General features: G+C 38.7%; 2 protein-coding genes across 3 annotated transcripts; one reads left to right on the forward strand and one right to left on the reverse strand.

Moving 5' to 3' along the window:
- The first annotated feature begins 252 nt into the window (after nt 1-252).
- TfIIA-S (general transcription factor IIA subunit 2) lies at nt 253-2,171 on the forward strand. Its single transcript, XM_013315365.1, has 4 exons — nt 253-473; nt 705-832; nt 1,351-1,457; nt 2,023-2,171. Exons 1-4 carry the CDS (start codon nt 402-404, stop codon nt 2,040-2,042), a joined length of 327 nt encoding a protein of 108 aa, XP_013170819.1. The 5' UTR covers nt 253-401; the 3' UTR covers nt 2,043-2,171.
- A 99-nt stretch (nt 2,172-2,270) lies between these two features.
- LOC106120143 (proteasome activator complex subunit 4) lies at nt 2,271-18,115 on the reverse strand. Of its 2 annotated transcripts, XM_013315363.1 has the most exons (24): nt 17,645-18,115; nt 15,638-15,778; nt 15,044-15,160; nt 14,662-14,787; nt 13,901-13,945; nt 13,547-13,757; nt 12,877-13,030; nt 12,562-12,739; nt 10,857-12,281; nt 10,434-10,608; nt 9,883-10,155; nt 9,227-9,489; nt 8,535-8,780; nt 7,865-8,109; nt 7,481-7,608; nt 7,152-7,340; nt 6,694-6,889; nt 6,155-6,351; nt 5,605-5,723; nt 5,299-5,432; nt 4,864-5,009; nt 4,538-4,757; nt 4,087-4,457; nt 2,271-3,987 (listed from the first exon to the last, which is right to left on the reverse strand). In XM_013315363.1, exons 1-24 carry the CDS (start codon nt 17,872-17,874, stop codon nt 3,613-3,615), a joined length of 5,904 nt encoding a protein of 1,967 aa, XP_013170817.1. In that variant the 5' UTR covers nt 17,875-18,115; the 3' UTR covers nt 2,271-3,612. The 2 variants fall into 2 exon arrangements, with proteins under 2 accessions (XP_013170817.1, XP_013170818.1); XM_013315364.1 differs by lacking the exon at nt 14,662-14,787 and having other exon boundaries at nt 17,645-18,114.
- Between the last annotated feature and the right edge of the window lie 95 nt (nt 18,116-18,210).

The raw sequence follows: 18,210 nt of genomic DNA on the forward strand, positions 1-18,210 counted from the left end.
TCCCGTCTCTTATTTTATATACTCTTTGACACACTATATGGACTTATATACTCTGCACTACACTAGACAATACCTTACTACTCTTTGACTAAAGCGGAGGGTTGACTTTTCCAAATAAGATATGACCTAAAGGTCTATGTTACCAGGTCATAAAATAAAAAAAAATAAAAAGTTGACTTGGTTTGACTTTGATTTGCTTGTTTCTGACAAGACAACCACTCTATAGTATACTTATTATACTCTTTGCAACCACTTTGATTTTAAAACTTGCTTTTGCTCCTTGCTTGAAAAGTAAATGAAAGTAATGAAATAAGAATTGAAGATATTATTGAATTTTATATAAATCATTTGAACCTACATTAGCAGATCTGCATATTAGTTGTAAAGTAAATATTTTAGTTATGTCATACCAATTGTACAGAAATACTACAATCGGGAATACGCTTCAAGAAAGCCTTGATGAACTAATACAAGTAAGTAAATCTTTTTCCAACTTGACTTTTGTAGTAAAAATATTTTTAGACCGTTAAAATTCCGGCAGTAACCAAAAAAAACATGGATACAAAACCTACGCCAGTGGTATACGAATAAGACATCACCAATTAGGACAGCGATGAATAAATACCAATCTTATAGACTATACAAGAAGCAGATCTGTTCCTTAAAATTTTAACAATGTTATAGTGTCTTTATTTTTTTTTCAGTATGGCCAAATAACTCCCAATCTAGCAATTAAAGTTTTATTACAGTTTGATAAATCTATTAACCAAGCACTTTCAAACAGAGTTAAGTCTAGGCTTACATTTAAAGCTGGAAAATTGAATACATACAGGTAATCTGAATTTATACTTTAAACTTTAGTGAAATTATGCGCAAATAAAGATAAGAGCTATTTAAAATAATTGATACATTTTGTGCTTTTCACTTTGTATAGATGCAATTAACATATTACATGGTACAAAAATTGTTTCATGGTGGCATTGAATCTGTTAACAGTTTGTATGTATTAGTCAAGTAAGACCTTTTGTGAATGAAGATAATTGGTTTTATACTTTCCAGTAGATTTTGTTTCATGTAGCAATTGAGATTAGACTCTTCCTAATCTTACTTCTTACTAATATTATAAATGGAAATGTTTAGATGGATGGATGTTTGTATGAAGGTATATCGGAAATGGCTGCATGGTTCTTGCTGAAATTTGGCATAGATGTAGAACATGTCTGTAAGAACAAATATTAACTTTGTTTTTAATTCTTTCCAGAAGGAGTCGCGGGTGACAGCTAGTTAGATATACAATTATTGATGAAAATTTGATTTGAATGTCATTAAAATATTTGCTTATTATTGCAGGTTTTGTGATAATGTGTGGACATTCATGTTAAATGATGTGGAGTTCAGGGAAGTTCAAGAAATAGCCAAAGTGGATAAAGTGAAAATTGTTGCTTGCGATGGTAAAAGTGAGTACCAAAATTAATTACCTCATGGAACATTATTATTATAACCAAATTTTAAATATTTTATGTTGAGATGCTCAAAGTTGTTATTCTAAGTCGTAAATAATAAGACCCAAGACCAACCCTAGTGTCCCAAATGAAAGTCTTTGAGTTGTGTGTGTTGCCAGTGTTATCCTATGGAACTGAGATGTAGCTCTCGCTGCGGGCTTCATTTGACAGCTTAGAGTTACAGGAAGGGTAATTCTCAGAATCTCTGCTATATTGCACCAGAAATGGTGTGATCTGACCAGAGAATGGATGTAACTGACATTGCCCGAATAATTGTAAACTTTAAGTGGCTATAGTCTGAACAGATTACTCTTAGAACGGATAGTCAATAGGGCCGCAAAATCCTAAAAAGGCGGCCACGGACGTAGGTAGGTCTTCGGCAAGATGGTCTGTTGTTCAAGTCAAGATTGAGGGATTACCTGGATGCGAGTAGCACAAGATTGTTCAACTTGGCGTTTTTTTCGGGGAGGCTTATGCGCAGCAAGACAGATGTCTTTATTATTTGTCATTTCTTTTCCAGATGTTGATGATAGAAGATAATTATAAATATGGACAAAGACAGTTACTATTTTTGTATTTGGCATGGTGGACAATTTTGCTTGAACTACTTGAGCAAATTTCTTGACCTTATGATGACGCATGCACTGATTAAATGATTTACATAACTTATGTTGTATTTTAATTGAAAAATATGACAAAATGTTGCAAAACTTTTAACAGGTATCCTCGTAACACATTAAATCATGCAAATTTTGTGTGACTGTAACAAACTGTGCACTAATCTGCAGGGCATCTGAAGCTTGAACAAGAATTTCTTACTGAACCTACCACTGAGGAGCAAGTTAAGTTAAGTTGCTCAATGGACTTGTATTAGTTTAAAATATTGAAGAAACTTAGTAACTTATAAATAAAAAAGTCACATATGTGAATGAAATTTTTTTAATAGCACATTTCTTACAAAACCGATTTATAAGCTTTACATATTTTATACAATACTCATTTTCTTCAAAACAGATCTTTATAAACTTTAACAAAATATAACTTCTAAAGAAATATACAAAATAACTATTTTTTTCTTTGCAATTTTATATGATTGAAAGTAAATTGTTTCACAGCACATGAAACCCGTAACCATTTATTGTGTAATCATCAAGAAATGTTTTAAGACTAAGATTTCACAAATCGCATTATTTAGCATATTAAATGGATAAAATTCAGATTATTGATGTTAGTTTTGTTTCTGAATAACTCAATTACCAACAAACATATCAATTGATATTTGAGTTTATAATTTTTTTTTATCAATATAGGTATTAAAAGACATTAAGTTTTTTTCCTTAAATATTAGTTGAATGTTTCATAAAATGAGAAGTATCAATAATTTCAAACAATTTATTAAACAAATAATTTTATATACATTATCTATCTTCTGTTAAATGGATACAAAATTATTATACATACATGTGCGATGCACATTCCCAATGTATTTTAATACCTAGCCACAGCTATATCAAACAAGTCAATTAAAAATTATTTATCACTAATTATAAACAACAATAACAACCAAAAAATATTAAGCATTTGGTTTTTATCATGTTTGTGCGATAAAAGAAATGAAAGCACATTTTATGTCAAAAGTTTATGAAATTTCGCGTACTAATTTTATTTAGAATGAAGTTATTCAGATTAATATAGGCTACCTTTTCCCTTCCTAATGACCCCTCCCTTACTCCAGTCCCTTTTAGTACACATATTACAATATAATGTACAAATATTTATGGCTACCTAATAATAAAATTCCCCTATAAATCTTGCATACAACAAAAACATCGATTAATGTAACGCTTTTCCGCTAGGTTACCCGTAATCGGTCACAATAACGCTAGCTTGATTTTGTAACGAAATAACCGTTTACGATAACGCTTATGGATACTGCTATCCTAAACCCGCTACCGTAAATACAAGAAATCAAGAAGGAACAAAAGATTTGTCCTAAGATACATATGTCAGAATACAATTAGAAAGCTATGTTAAAGGTACAAGTGGCGTTTTACAATGATGCTAATTTCCACCTACATACGATAAATCTATGTCAAATATATGTCTTATTTTACGCAAAATACGATGGTGGTGAGGTGAGGTCGGAGAGTAAGTCTAGTTCCTCTTCAGTGAGCTGGTCGCGATGCTTTTGCCAGTCGTCCTGGTGCGTCCTCCTGAAGTCTGCAAGTGAGGTGCGTATTGTGGCGGGAATGGGGTCGGGTGCTCCGGTGTGCCGTGCCAGCTCTGCCAGCACTAGACCGAGGCGCGGGCCCAGGCTGTAAGGGCGCGAGGCGAGGTACGCGCACAGGCCCAGTACTCCACGGTGCTTCTCCACCAGCTCCTTCGACCGGCAGCTGCGTGCCAGCAGCTGCAGCGTGCGCTCCTCGTCGGGCAGCGCCTTGCAGTGCATCAGACCGGTCAGCAGCTTGGCAGCCGTTTGCCTTACCTGAAAGTTTAATATTTGTATAATAAAAATAAAAAGATTGTTTTACGGAAGGAAGCCGAGGTATTTCTGAGGTTGTGGGCATAAACAATTAACACCAACCTCGAGTCTTCTGTCCTTCATGAGCGTCAAGGCGAACTGTTCCGCCTCCTTGGCGTAGTCCTCGTTCGCGCAGAGCACGGGCAGAGCGTAGAAGAGCAGCGGCTGAGCTAGCTCGACGCACGCGAGCCGAGCCCACCAGGAGCGCGCGACGGCCAGCGAGCGCAGAGTGCGCAGCGCCTCGCAGCAGGTGTCGGGCGCGTGCGGGGCGCAGGCGAGGCCGGCCAGCAACCCGCCCGCAGCGCGGCCCAGCTCCTCATGAGGCTGCAGGGGGCCGCGAGTCGCCGCCGCGCACGCTATGCCCACTATGCAATATTGTGCGTCCACGTGGTTGCTCGAGCCTCGCACCACCAGCCCCATACAGCCGCGGAGCACTACAATACATTATTCAGTTTGTAAAAAGCATTAACAGTTGTATATAGACTATCAGTCAATAGTTATTATGTATTTGTACCTGTAGTGAGCAGGTTGACCGCGTTTGCGTGGTCCGCTGGCGTAGCAGTAGTGGCGGCGGCAGGTGGGGGCGCGGCGTCTCCCGCCAGGCGAAGTGAGGTATTCAGTTGCTCCTCTAGCTGCAACTCCAGCACTTCACTGCCCTCACCTTCCGCCTCGCCCTCCGCTTCGTCTTCCACCTCCGCCTCGCCTTCGCCCTCGCCGCTTGCGCTCGTACTCGCCTAACACACAACATAATAAACCTTAATTTATATATTTCTTAACGTTGATTACAACAGTAATCATAATATGACACCATTCACGCATATCTTTAATTTCTTAAGGTACCTGTGCGGCGACGTCATGCGGTGCGTGCGTTGCGGGCAGCAGCGCGTGCGCACGCCCAGCTCGCACGGCAGCGCGCGCCGGCAGCGTCTCCATACTGCCACCCTGCACACTGCACGGCATCGTGATCGTCGCCACGCTTTTTACCACTGTGTACAACAATATAAAAAAATACAAATAAAAAGCTGAAACTGATGGCTGAGTTAATAAAACCCTAGTATCATATCGTCAACATTTCTCGCTTTTGAGCATTATATTGAGATATTCAAATATTTTTGCGGCTGGAAATCACATGAGTCTCTGTTCAGAACGTAGATGTAGTACACGTATGTGTACGTGGGGAAAGGGGCACTGCGCAGCGCATAGATTATATTAAGTCGCCAAAATATTTGAAAAGACAAACATATTCCATCATACAGATATAATATTTGTACAGACCTATGTCCCCGTGCTCATCGTAAAGTGCGGCAAGACGCGGCCGTACAGAGCGCAGGAAGTGCTCCAGCCGTGGCGCCGGCCCGCTATCCCCGCCAGGGAACACCAGCTCCGTATCAAATATCGTCATTAATGCACTGCAATTGTAACGGAAAAATTATTAAAAATCACATAAACAATTTCATGTATTGATAATTTCATAATTCTACAGACAGTTCTAAAATATTTTTTCATTGAATTATACATATACATTTTACGCCATTGTCTTTTAATGAACGTATACATAAGTATAATTAGAATGTTAGTCACCTGCCAACAGTTTCCCGCACGTTCTGGTAGGGATGTTGTATGAAGTTGGTGGACTCCAGTCTCTTGAGGAGCTCAGCTGCGAGTGGTGCCGCACGCCATGTCAGTGTGCCTAATGCACCCTGCGTTATAATAATAAACAACATTAAAATTTCACCAATATTCTAATGTTTTAGATTGACGGATGGATGTTTTTAAAGGGTATCTCCAGAACGGCTCGATGAATCTTGATGAAATTTTGCATATGTATATATAATCTTGAAGAAAACATAGGCTACTTAAAACGTTGTCTTATTCCGCGGATGGAGTCGGGGCGAAAGCTAGTATTACACTACTAATATTTACACGACTAGCTGTCACCCTCGACTCCGTCCGTGCGGAATTAAAAAGACTTATTTAAGTAGCCTTTGTGTTCTCTCAAACTATGTTTTACTTCCATGACAAATTACATCGAGATCCGTTCTAGAGAAACCTTCAAACAAACATCCATCCATGTTAACAATGGCATTTATAATATGTATTAGTAAAAAGTAAGATTTTATTTAACACTGACCTGCAGCGCTATAAGTCGTGCACAGAGCACGAATGAGGCCTGCTGGTCGTCAGCTGTGCCGTCAGTGCTCTGTGGTGCGCAGAAGTCGAGCAGTGCGGAGAGCACGTGCCCGCTGCGCCGCGGGTCCAGCTTGTCCACGCCAGTCGCCAGGCACGTGCCCCAATCCTCAATTGTCTCCGCAGTCACCGCGGTCAGACCTGGAAAGTATACGTCAATGTGGTTTTAGCAATCACTATAAGTTGATTTTAACAAAGATACACTACTTTTGGGTTGGAACAATTACATGAGATTCTGGTTCTGTGCGACAAGCAGGGCTTCGGTAGAAAAAGCATTTGTTTTTGGTGGACCTAATTTGCTGTTTCCATACATAAAGCAGACGAATCATTTATAACTCCAAAATTAAACTAATTTCGTTGTCAAGTTAAGTAATCTGTGATTTTATTTGATAAAATTTCAACTAGATTTATAGATGATGCTATAAAAGTATGTCTAACAAGTTCATACACGAAATAACCGTAGTGACATGGGTTGTAACTGACCGGCTTTGATAATATCTAGCGCAGTGTTGTGCATGAGACGCGCGCGTTGCAGGGGCCAATAGCGCGGCGCGGACATGGCGGCCGCTGCCACCTCGGCCGCCAGCCGCTGCGGCGCCTCCTGCGGGTCACTAGCGCACCGCAGCGCGTGCTCGAAAAACTTTGACGCTATCCTCTCGCCGAAGTGAGAGAATAATAACTGTAAAATTTATGTAAGGTAAAAATAAGCGCCTAGTAAGTTTAAATAGCAATTTCTTAAACTGACACTATTGGATTTGCTTTTCTTTCTTAACAGGCGTTACGTGTGGCATTATGCAATATCAGAAGTTATTTGTTTTTTCATATAAATTTCTAAATGACGTAAAACTGTGATATATTGCAGTTGTTATTGTGTAAGTAATTAATTTAGAATTATAAATATTTAGAATTGAAAATTATATTTGGTGTATGTTAAAACTTACTTTAAATAGAACAAAGCGGACGCCGTTGAATTTGTCTTTTCCCTTTTTCTCTTCCACAGTAAGGAAAGCGACGAGACGGTCCACGTTTGCCTCGTCATAGAAGAATTCAAATATATGTCGCTCTCCATCCTCCATGTCTTCTACCTTCTGTTCTGTGAAGAAGAACTGCTGATGCGATGGTGCTGCCACCTGGAATTAATAATTAATATTCACATTTGTATAATTCCAAATAGAAAACGTGCCATTATTTAATAAAAAAAATCATTTTTTAACTGAAAATTGCCGAATTTTATTTACAAATACGAAAACCTCTTTTTTTAAATACCTACCTCGAGCCTTTCCGGCCAACAGTAGAATCCGTAGTGAGATTTCTTAAGCCAGGGTCTGTCCCACTCCTCGTCGGTCTGCGGCACGTAGTCTTTATCCCACATCACCCACTCCAGATCTTTTCTGTAACCTGAAATAGATACATTGTCATATGTAAATTCTAAACCATAGAAAAATTACAATTTATCACTGAGTCTCGTAAATTCCATAATATTTTTAGTTCAACACTTTTTCTCACATTAATATAAAACATTATCTATCCTTATTTATCTTATTAGCTTTTAATCGAAATATAGTTTACAGTCGAGGACATTTATTTCCTACCCAGTACGGTAAGATTGATTGATTTGACGCTCTAGTGTGAATTTTGTATGATTTCACTGTACCTGGTACGTGTACTTTTGGTTTGGGTACGCCTGCGACTTGGTACGGATCTACAGTCATCTTGACGACCTTCTTCTTTCGTTGTCTGAGACAGAAGGCAACAAGGCGTTGTGCAGACCGGCGTACCGTAATGTCGTCGTGTACCAACGCTTGTACCATGAAGTGTACCGCGCGCGGCGGGTACGCAGTTTGTAGAGATGAGCATGATGTTAGTATCTGCATTATCAGCTCCAAACGACGCCACGGCCTATGGAAATAAAAAAAAACTAATTAAATTGTAGTTAAATCAATGAGGGCTTCAATTTATATTCCTTTTTAAATTGGCTTATTATTTTAAAATTTGCTTTGTAATTGTATTGTAATTCGATGAATACAAACATCATAACAAAAATGAATATTTTTATTGTTTTATCCCATATTTGTTTTATTTTTCGAACCAATGTCACTTCTTTTAGACATTATTAGTTAGAATCCTTTGGCGCAAATGGCAAATTACCAAATCAAGTGTCAGAATGATTAGTGAGGGGACATATGCGTTGATATTTTAATAAGGCTAGTGTTGCGCCGATACACCGGCACAGTGTCGGATTTCCTTCTTAACACTACTAAATATTTTATCGAGCGGCATTAAATTGTAAAAATGTTTAAACCTTATAGAATGGAAGCACTTACAAATTAGGCGATGAGGCTATATCAATTAATTCGTCCATAAAATCTCTATACAACTTCTCAGTGTCATCCGAAACCTGATCCTCTCTCGTCTCGGCTACTTCCAGCATCTTTTTAAACTCGGTTTCGCTCATTTGATTCTCATTTAGGAAGTACTTTGCCGCTTCGCAAGCTCCTTGCGATATCTTCAAGCGAGTGTTTACTGTTGGAAAGTTTCTGTGTAATGTTTCACCAAATGCTTGCTCCAATCTGAAAGATAAATAATAAATTACAATTACTGGGTCCATCTGCATTTGATACAGTTTTTTTATTATTCAAATCAATAAAAACGATTTTTTAAGATTTGGCATTTTATTCACGAGGGTTTTGGTTTAAATTAAATAAAAAAAAACAGTGCTTGTTAAAAAAGACGCCTGTAACATCAATCCTTATTTTTCCTAACATCAAAAAAAAAATTTAAAGAAGGAAGTAAATTTGCAATGCAAAATTTATACCCTATTAGCTATCGCCTGGGACAATCTGCGCGGTATTAAAAAACTGAATTAGTAGCCTATGTTCTTCCAGGTTGTGTTCTACATCTATGCCATATTTCACCGAGATCTCTTAAGCTGTTGTGGGGATACCTTCAAACAATCATCCATCCATACAAATATTCGCATTTATAATATTAGTAAGATATAAATACTAGAACTTACTTCATGATGCTCGGTTTCTCACTGAGTGGTGCCTTCAGTACCGCGAGGGAGAGTTCCCGTACGACATGCCAGTCCTGTTTGGCGATGAGTGGTCCAGCGCGAGGGCCCAGCATGATGAAGAGGGCGCCCTTGTGCCGCGCGTGCCACTCGTCTCCCTCCCCGCCCTCCGCCAGCAGCTGCACCAGCCGCGGCAGCAGCGCGCGGTACGAGTACGGGTAGTGGCTCAGCATCCAGTACAGACGGATTTGTGATAGTACGCGCACCTGGTTGTAAAATATTTTTTTTATCTGCCGTTAGAAAAATCGGTCGAATATCAAGTGGAAATTTTAAAAACAAAAAATCTGACTATTTTTTTATTCTATTTACTAGTGTCAGTAGGCCGCGACTTCGTCCGCGCAGAATAAAAAAAATCTAGCAATATAGTCTATGTTTTCCGGGAATAGGTAGTTCCCCAACAGTAAAAGAATTTTTAAATTTGGTTCGATAGTTTCGATACCAGTTCAATGCAAACAATCAAATTTTTCCTGTTCATAATTATAGTATAGATGATTCGATCAATGAGATAAAGTGAAATCAATTGATTAGAAAATAAAGTGTTTCTTTTTATTAGTACATAAGTTACCCCAATATCTAAGTACGAAGTGAAATGTATTTACCGATGTGTAAGTATTGATGGATAGATCATACAAGGCGTGCAGAGCTTTCAATGCGGAGGGCGTGATGCCGGCCTCGCAGATGAGGTCGAAGCGCGCCTCGTCCTGTATGCGCGCGGTGTCCGCCAGCAGCGAGCGCAGCCGCGCGCGCGACCACACCGGCCCCGCCAGCCCGCGCCCGTCCAGCGCGCGCTCCATCGCGCTGTGCGACCTCAGCCGCGCCTCCAGACCCAGCGCGTACCGCCCCGGCTTCACCACCACCACGCGCTCCCATAACTAGAAACAAATATAAACCTTTTCAAATATCTTGGCAGCTCTAAACTCCCGCGTTTCTTTGTGTGGAACAAAATTTTAGGTGAATTGGCGCGTAGCGAGGGAAGAGCACTACGCAGCTCGCACATGAATTTGAAAAGACCGACATCAAGACTTTCCGTGTGTGTACATTTTTGTTTTTTTTTATTATTTTCATAATTTTGGTATTAAATAAATTACTTATCAAGTTAAGTTGCATATATATATGTAATATTTTTCTCTAGAGACCAAACTAAACTAACCTGTGTGAGCATTTCGAGTCCCCTGGTCTCGTCGGTGTCTGCAGCGAGCATCTTGGCCTGCACGTCCAGCAGCAGGGCGGCCATGGCGGCGCGCATGTTCTGCCCCTCCACCGTTATAGAGTGCGGCACGCCGTTTGTAAACGGTAGACTTGTAGGCGGCACTTGTGAATCCGTACTGATAATTATATAATAGAAATATTATTTATAGTAATAGTATTATTAATATATATTTATAGTAATATAGGAACGCATCTGATGATATAAAATAATAGCTAAATGAGGAGAAAATCTGCCTTTTGCTCACTATAGAAGTCAGCATTATCAATATTGGAAGTAGCACTAAATATTTATTTATTAAATACTTATTTAGTTGACGAAGTACTCTTGTAGGTAGTATGTTGTTAGGGATATTGCAATACTTACAGAATAACCGGCTCCTCGTCGTTGGGAGGCAGGAATGAGCTCGCGGAGAGCGTGGAGTAAATGATGTAGAAGCTCCTTAGCTTGCGGTCGCGGCACATGGGGCGCTCGTCTGCGAGCCACTGGCGCAGGCGGCGCACCTCGTGCATCAGGTAGCGGTCCACCAGCATCTGCGCGCACGCCGCCTCCTCCGCACTCGGCACGTGCCACTGCAGCTTCGCCTCGCTCATCAGGCAACCTCTCCCCCACTCCCGTACCGGCAGCCATTTCTGCGGCGCCTCGCTGTAGTCCTTCGGCGAACTCCTCGTCTCCTTCAAATCGAAATGCGACAGCGAGTAGAAAATACCTCCCAGAACCTCACAGGCGCGAGTCAGAGCGTATTTCGCGTGAATCTTCAGGATCCTGTCCAAGACCGGAATAAGATCGGACATGTACTTGAGCAGCACGGTGCCGTCGCATTGTACGAGGTTCATCAGCAGCACGAGCCGGTAGACGAGGTCGCGCGGCGGGTTCTCTTCGTGCAGCGCCTCGTCCGTCGCCAGGATCTCATTAAGTTCGGCGCACAGCGGCGGCAGGAAGGCGGCCAGCGTCGATTCGGCGTCGATACGTGCGAACACTCTCAGTAACACGCCCACCATGCTGCCCGACACGTTCGTCTCGAAAGTCGAGTCAGTCGCGAACGATTTAAACTTCCTCAGCGCCTCCTTAAATATCTTCGGGGAGCACTGCATCAGGACGCTGGTGGCGGCGGACGATATGGCCGTCTCAGTGACCGCGTCGGTCTTGCTTCTCATGCCTTCCGAGTCCTTGGTGTCGAGGCGGACGTGCTCCATCGCGCTCGACTCGATGATGATGAACAGGCGGTCGAGGAAGACGAGAACGAAGTCCTCCAGCTGGGCGGTCGACTCGCAAACGAGCAGCTCCTCCTCGGTGAGGTCCGACCAGTACTCGTGGGCGGAGCTGCAGTCTATGTAAGGTATCATGCTGCTGAAGATCAAAATGAAGTGCAAGGTGACCAGCGTCTTCTTTATATCGTTGGGGTCCAATCCGGGCAGGACGGCGAGGAGGAAGGGGACCGCATGCGTGGGTCCCTCCGGGTAGTCGACGTCACCGCCGCGCAGCATGGGACGAGCGACGGCAGCCACGGCGGACATGGCGGCGGTCACCCTGTGCGGCTCCGTCAGCGAGGTGAGGGAGGTCCTCAGCCTGTCCAGCAGGGGCGGGATGACGATGGCGGGCCGCATACTGGCCAGGTTCTGCAGCGCGATGGACACGTCGAGGGAGCCGCTGCGGCTGTACACGGCCTGAAGCGTCGGCTCCAGCATTATTTTTACAAATTCAGTGATGTCCTCCTCTCTTAGCTTTAACTCTGGTGGAGTTTTATTCTCCCAGCTCTCGAGGTACTTCTTTATGCGTTCTTTGCGTACTCTGTCGAATAATATTTTTTTTTTAATAAAGACTTAACAAAATGAGACAGAGGTGACTCGTGTTCTTGTTATATCAAATATAGATAAACGAATGAAGTTTCAATAGCCTAATGGTTAAGTGTACGGATTTCCGATCACGAGGTCGAGGGTTCGAATCCCGCCATTCAAATATTTTCGTAAACCATATCCTAGCACAAGTTTAGAGCTTATTTGGAATGGTTAAAGAAATATTAGTAAATTTACACAAAAATCTGCTAATATTTAAAAAAAAATAGACATACCTGTTTAAGAATTCGCGAGCTAACTTCCTGAGCAGATCTCTGAGCTTGAAGGACCAGCGGCCGGAGTTGGCGCTGTGCAGATAGCTCTCGATGCCTCCCAAGAAACTCTTGAGGTGTTTCAGCACCACGCCGTCAGGCCTAATGTTCCAAACTATCCATATAGCAGCTTGTTTGATGTCTACAAATTTTACATATAACATGAAAATTATAAGAAGTTAGTTACACACCAAAACAGAACACAAAAGTTAGTTACACACCAAGTCAGGATGTCGCCTTCTGTGTGATTTGTGTAAATAGATTAAAAATATTTATTACCTAAGTTATAATTCCTGCTGCACTGCATATCTTTGTAACTGACTGGTAAATTGAGCGAATGAAGTATGAACATGAACATTTTGGGTACATGAGGCGTCCAATCAACAGCGCCCGGGTTTCTTTTCGACAAATCAGCAAATAACGCTATCAATTCCTGCAAAGGTAGCATAAAGAAGCTATTAGTTTTCTAAACATGTATCTTCATCATCATCAGGTCACTATACGTCCCAACTGAGGTGCTCGGACCCTACCGTAAGTTAGGGGTGAATAGACCATAGTCAAACATGCTGGCCAAGTGCGGGTTGGTTGACTTCACACATATCTTTGAATTTCTTCTCAGATATGTGCAGGTTGTATTACGTTGTTTTCTATCACCGTAAGAACGTCGGATAAAAGTACATATACAAATCAGAAATGATATGCAAATCAGAAAAGATTCGAACCCAGGACCTGCAGATTGCAAGTCAAAAGCTTGACTCCTAAGCCACCAATGCTCTTATGAATGTTATTTTACTAATATTATAAATACGAATGTTTGTTAGGTTGTATCTTCAGAACGGTTGCATTCAAATTTGGCATAGATGTAGAACATAGTCTTGTAGTTTTATCCCTTCATCTGTCTAGACATCTAAAATTTAATATATTAGTAAGATATTAGACGAAAACTCACACTAATGCCAAATTGTGGACTAAAGCAGGTTTCCCACAGTTCAATAAGTTTATCAAACCATAGTTTATGTCCGTAGTCAGCTTTACTTGGAGGCAGGCCCACTGGTAGGAACAATGACAGCTGGGATACTGGATGTGAATCTGACGACCATGGTGATAATTGAGGTAGAAACTCTTCAAGAACCTCCTTTGTAGCATTCAAATGGAAATATCTGGAATTATTGTTTATGTTGAATAGATTTATTTAATAATATTCAGGTTATAACATAATATTAATCTTAAGAGCGTAGCTACTACAAATAAAAAAAATATTTTATAAGCAAAAATTCATTTTTTTTAGTAAAATAATACTTACGGTTTGGCGCAACTGATCATAGACAAGTAGGTTCCTTCTAGAGACCTAAAAAAAATTAATAATTTAAAATCTCATATAAAACATAAACAAATCCCCATGCAATTGCACAACCCAACCACCAGTGTGGCCTGACACCTGCGATTTGAATGATTCACGAACCAGACACCACAACCAGGTGAAGACGACAAATAGCAAAACCCTAAGAGCTCTGCCTTATTAAAAAACATGGCGACGTAAATAACAAAATATATAAATAGATACGATAAAATAACGTCGCAATTTGCAGGTGAGGCGACTTTATACTCTGGTGGCTTAAAAATACCCAAAGAAATTTATATTGCCCTTAACTAACTACAGATGTTCCTACGGTGAAGGAAAACATCGTGATGCAACCTGCACATATCTGAGAAAAATTCAAAGATATGTGTGAAGTCAACCAACCCGCACTTGGCCAGCGTGGTTGACTATGGCCTAATCACCCTTAACTTAGGGTAGGCTCCGAGCCCCTCGGTGGGGACATATAGTGAGCTGATGATGAATTACAGATGGACGCTAAACCACCTAGAATGCACTAACATCTAATATCAGCAAACAACAACATGTGAATTTAGCTTATTTTGTAATCATTTCCACCGGTGCGGCAAGAATCACATATCTAAGTGCTTGGCTTTTGACTAATAGTAGCCATATCAGTCTGGTGTTAACGCCGCCATGATAACTTAATAAGGTAGAGCTTTGCCAAAATTGCTAAAAGGAATTACGTTGGAAATTCAGATTCGTGTTGTGTCGCAAGTCCAAACAGATCAAGGGCGTCATCAAGCCCATAACCGGACAGGAATTTGCGAATCACGTCGAGCATATCTACACCTTGTTTCATAGAATGTTGCCTGAACAAACATAATTTATTTAATAAAATAAATACATAATAATATATCTCATATACTTAGTAAAGATTTTAAAAAATAATTTATAATATTAATTATTACATACTAATTATCATAGACCTGTGGTTTACCTCAAGGAAAAAATAATTGTAAATTGCTTATTGTTGAATTAAACTAAATGAATCGATAAATTTAAATTTTAAACCAATGTTTTAATATCAATAATCATTATTAATTAATAATTTAAAGCAAATCTTACCCCAAATAATGATACATTCCTATAGCTGTTTCACTTTTGTCAAATATTTTCTTTCCCATCTCGTACAGAGGGCGCCACGGGAGTGTTAGCTCTTCTGGTGAAATTAAATACCGCTTCCTGCAATACAAAGATGATACTACACTAAAGTCCTAAGTCTACAATTCCATCTGTCTCGCGATTACTGCTATATGCAATAGAAAATGTAGCCCTGCACTTTATTTTTAAATTTTAAGGTGGGGAATCTACAAAAAATGCTGCTTTATAGGGGAAAGACAGTGTTATATAAGACTTAACTCCCTAAAATCCCCTCAGTTGCCATCATTAAGTGCAAATGGTTAGAGTCCCGGGATCTCCTGAGGAATGCACCGGAACTCTCTGCTTGCTTCCGCACAAGCCAGGGGAGAGTAACCTCCTTGATCACATGAATGGCACATACAAATAAAATGGGTATAGTAAAATTATTATTATGTTGAACTTAACAGATTCAATGCTAATTCAATTTATTGTATGAAAGGTACATAAAATCTTAATTAAACTAGTGTGTTGTTAAAAGTTCCTAGATGTTTTAAAATACTTGTATAATGTTTATCTTACTTTGTGAGCATCAGAAACATAGTAGCAAACTTGTGAACTTTGCAAGGTTCAAGGTCTGGAATGAGGACAAGTTCAAATGCTAATTTTATCAGAGCAATGTGATCCTCTTTTGACATTTTCAATCCGTACAGCCTTAGGTACCTGAAAAAAATATCATATATGTATTTAATAAAATAATTATACTACATTGAAACACTTTATTCTAATTAGTAGTTTGTTGTGTACATTTTTATTTAGGCAGATTTAAAAAAAATCAATAATAAGTATACCCTACATGACCCTGTGATAAGTGTAGCTAGGAACTGATTTGAAAATTTTTTCACTGTTTGCCAACAGTAGTTCAGTAGTATCAGAACCTATTTAATGCAAACTAACGAACAAATCTTTCCTCAATGTAATGTATTAGTATAGATTAAGGAACTTTACATTACTCATACTTGTTAAGTTATACAGAATATTTAATTCTAATTTTTTCATTATAATTATTGCAATAGTAAAATATTAAAAGATTGTAAGTGAATTTTAAGCTCATGTGTGTTTAAACATGAAGAATAATCCTTTACATTTTTTTGAATGGATTATAATTTAATAATACATAGTTACATTACAAAGCATTTTAATTAATCCGACAAAATTGAACCTCAATTGAATATGAATGTTTATTTTTAGATCTATTTTAAACACAACTTTTTGTGCTACAAGGAATTTGTAAAAGTACTCAATCTTACATTTTGGCAATCAGCCAGTCTTCGGTTTTATAAATAATTGTTATGGGTTTATTCCTTCTATTCTATGTTTGTAATATTGATACAGATGTTTTTGTTGTTTGTATAATAAGTGGTCACAGCATTTGTGTACGCAAAATTAGATACCTGTGTTGTTATAATTAAAAATATTGTGTACAACTACATGATGTAATTAAAATAAATTAGTGTGTATTTTAAACAAAATGTAGTTCTATTTCATCCATTTATAATTAATAATTATAAACATCTAAATTATATTATTATTCTCAGCCTGTTCTCCTTTGTAAATTTTTAGCTCTTATTCTTTTTAAGAAAGAGAGGTTTACCCTCTCAAAAGATATTCTATCAGAGATATTTTACTTTTGTTTTGTAATCATAGAAATGGGTAATGATTTATGTTATTTCATTAAAGTGATGTAAGTGTATTTGATAAGATGTTGCATATATTTATGAAATGAAGATAATGTTTACTACAAATAATTACTATGACACATAGATGGCAGGTAACAAATTGTATGTCATGGACAAAGAGTGACGGAGGCCAGGTTTTCATTACAGGAAGTTCTGGGCTATGGCCAGTTATTTCTGAACTCAATGCATTGCCAAAGGTTAGCGTGAAACTATAGCATAGACACAAATGAATTTTATATTCAAACACTATGTACTGACTTCATGTTAATAGTTAATTTGGATGATTTTATAAACAATAGATACTGTTTTTTTATTTGTGTACATTGAAAGACATAAAATGTATTGGTATTACTTATTTTAACAATTTTTTATTAAATTTATACTTACAAAAATTTGTTTAATTATTATATTAGACACTACAAAGTACTTAGGGAGACTGTGAGATATTAATCAACATTAGTTGTTTTTCTTTTGCTTTGATCTAATACATTTCAGCATAAAAACATACCCAATGTTATTGTAAGTTCCAGGAAAATGAAAAGTACAGGTTTTTATTACTATGATCACCTTACATATTGAAATTGTAATGTAACTGTTCCAGATAGTAAATTAACCACTACTCCACTCGCACAAATATTTAAAAAATTGTGTGAACTGAGTTTCAAAACTTATTGTTTTAGATTATCATACTAACTTAACCATTATTCAGGTAATATTCAATTGAACATTTACTTGAATAAAAGTAGTATCTAGCTTGGTACATCATATTGGAGAATATTTTTAAACAGTTCAACTTCAAAAACCATTGTCATGATCATAACTATTCGATTTATTAATGCAAAATACTCACTTCATGAGCCTCGAAGACCAAACTCCGCATGAAGGTTTCATTTCGCGCAACATCACTGACTTGGCTAGATTTACCTTCACTTGTTCGAGGAATTTTGTGGACTCTTCATCCAATGCAGAAGCATATGGTAGTAGGTGATTGACCAGAAGTTCTTTCTGAGGCTTGAACCCCAGAGCTTTAATACGCTCTGGAGACAGCGCCTGTTCATCATACTCCTCGTCTTGAATCATCTTGGAATATTTTCAATAAAATATGGAATTTCACTAAATTACGACCTGTGATAATCGCAACATTACCGTAACCATTGAAGTAACAAACACACTGAATTATTATTCACTGTCTACGTATTATAAATGGTGGAATCAATAATGAAACATTGAATTTTTACAAGTCATGTAGATTTCTTTACGAAAAGATTTATACGATTTTAATGAAATTCAGTAGCATACGTTCCTTTTTACGATATTTTATAAATTGACGTTTTAAATAAATATGCAATGTCACGTCAAACTGATCGTATTGGAATAATTCCGACTAATGCATATTTTGTGTATATTTGAGATTAA

This window comes from Papilio xuthus, unplaced genomic scaffold (genome assembly GCF_000836235.2).
Source record: "Papilio xuthus unplaced genomic scaffold, Pxut_1.1 DF826961.1, whole genome shotgun sequence".
Lineage (NCBI taxonomy): Eukaryota > Metazoa > Arthropoda > Insecta > Lepidoptera > Papilionidae > Papilio > Papilio xuthus.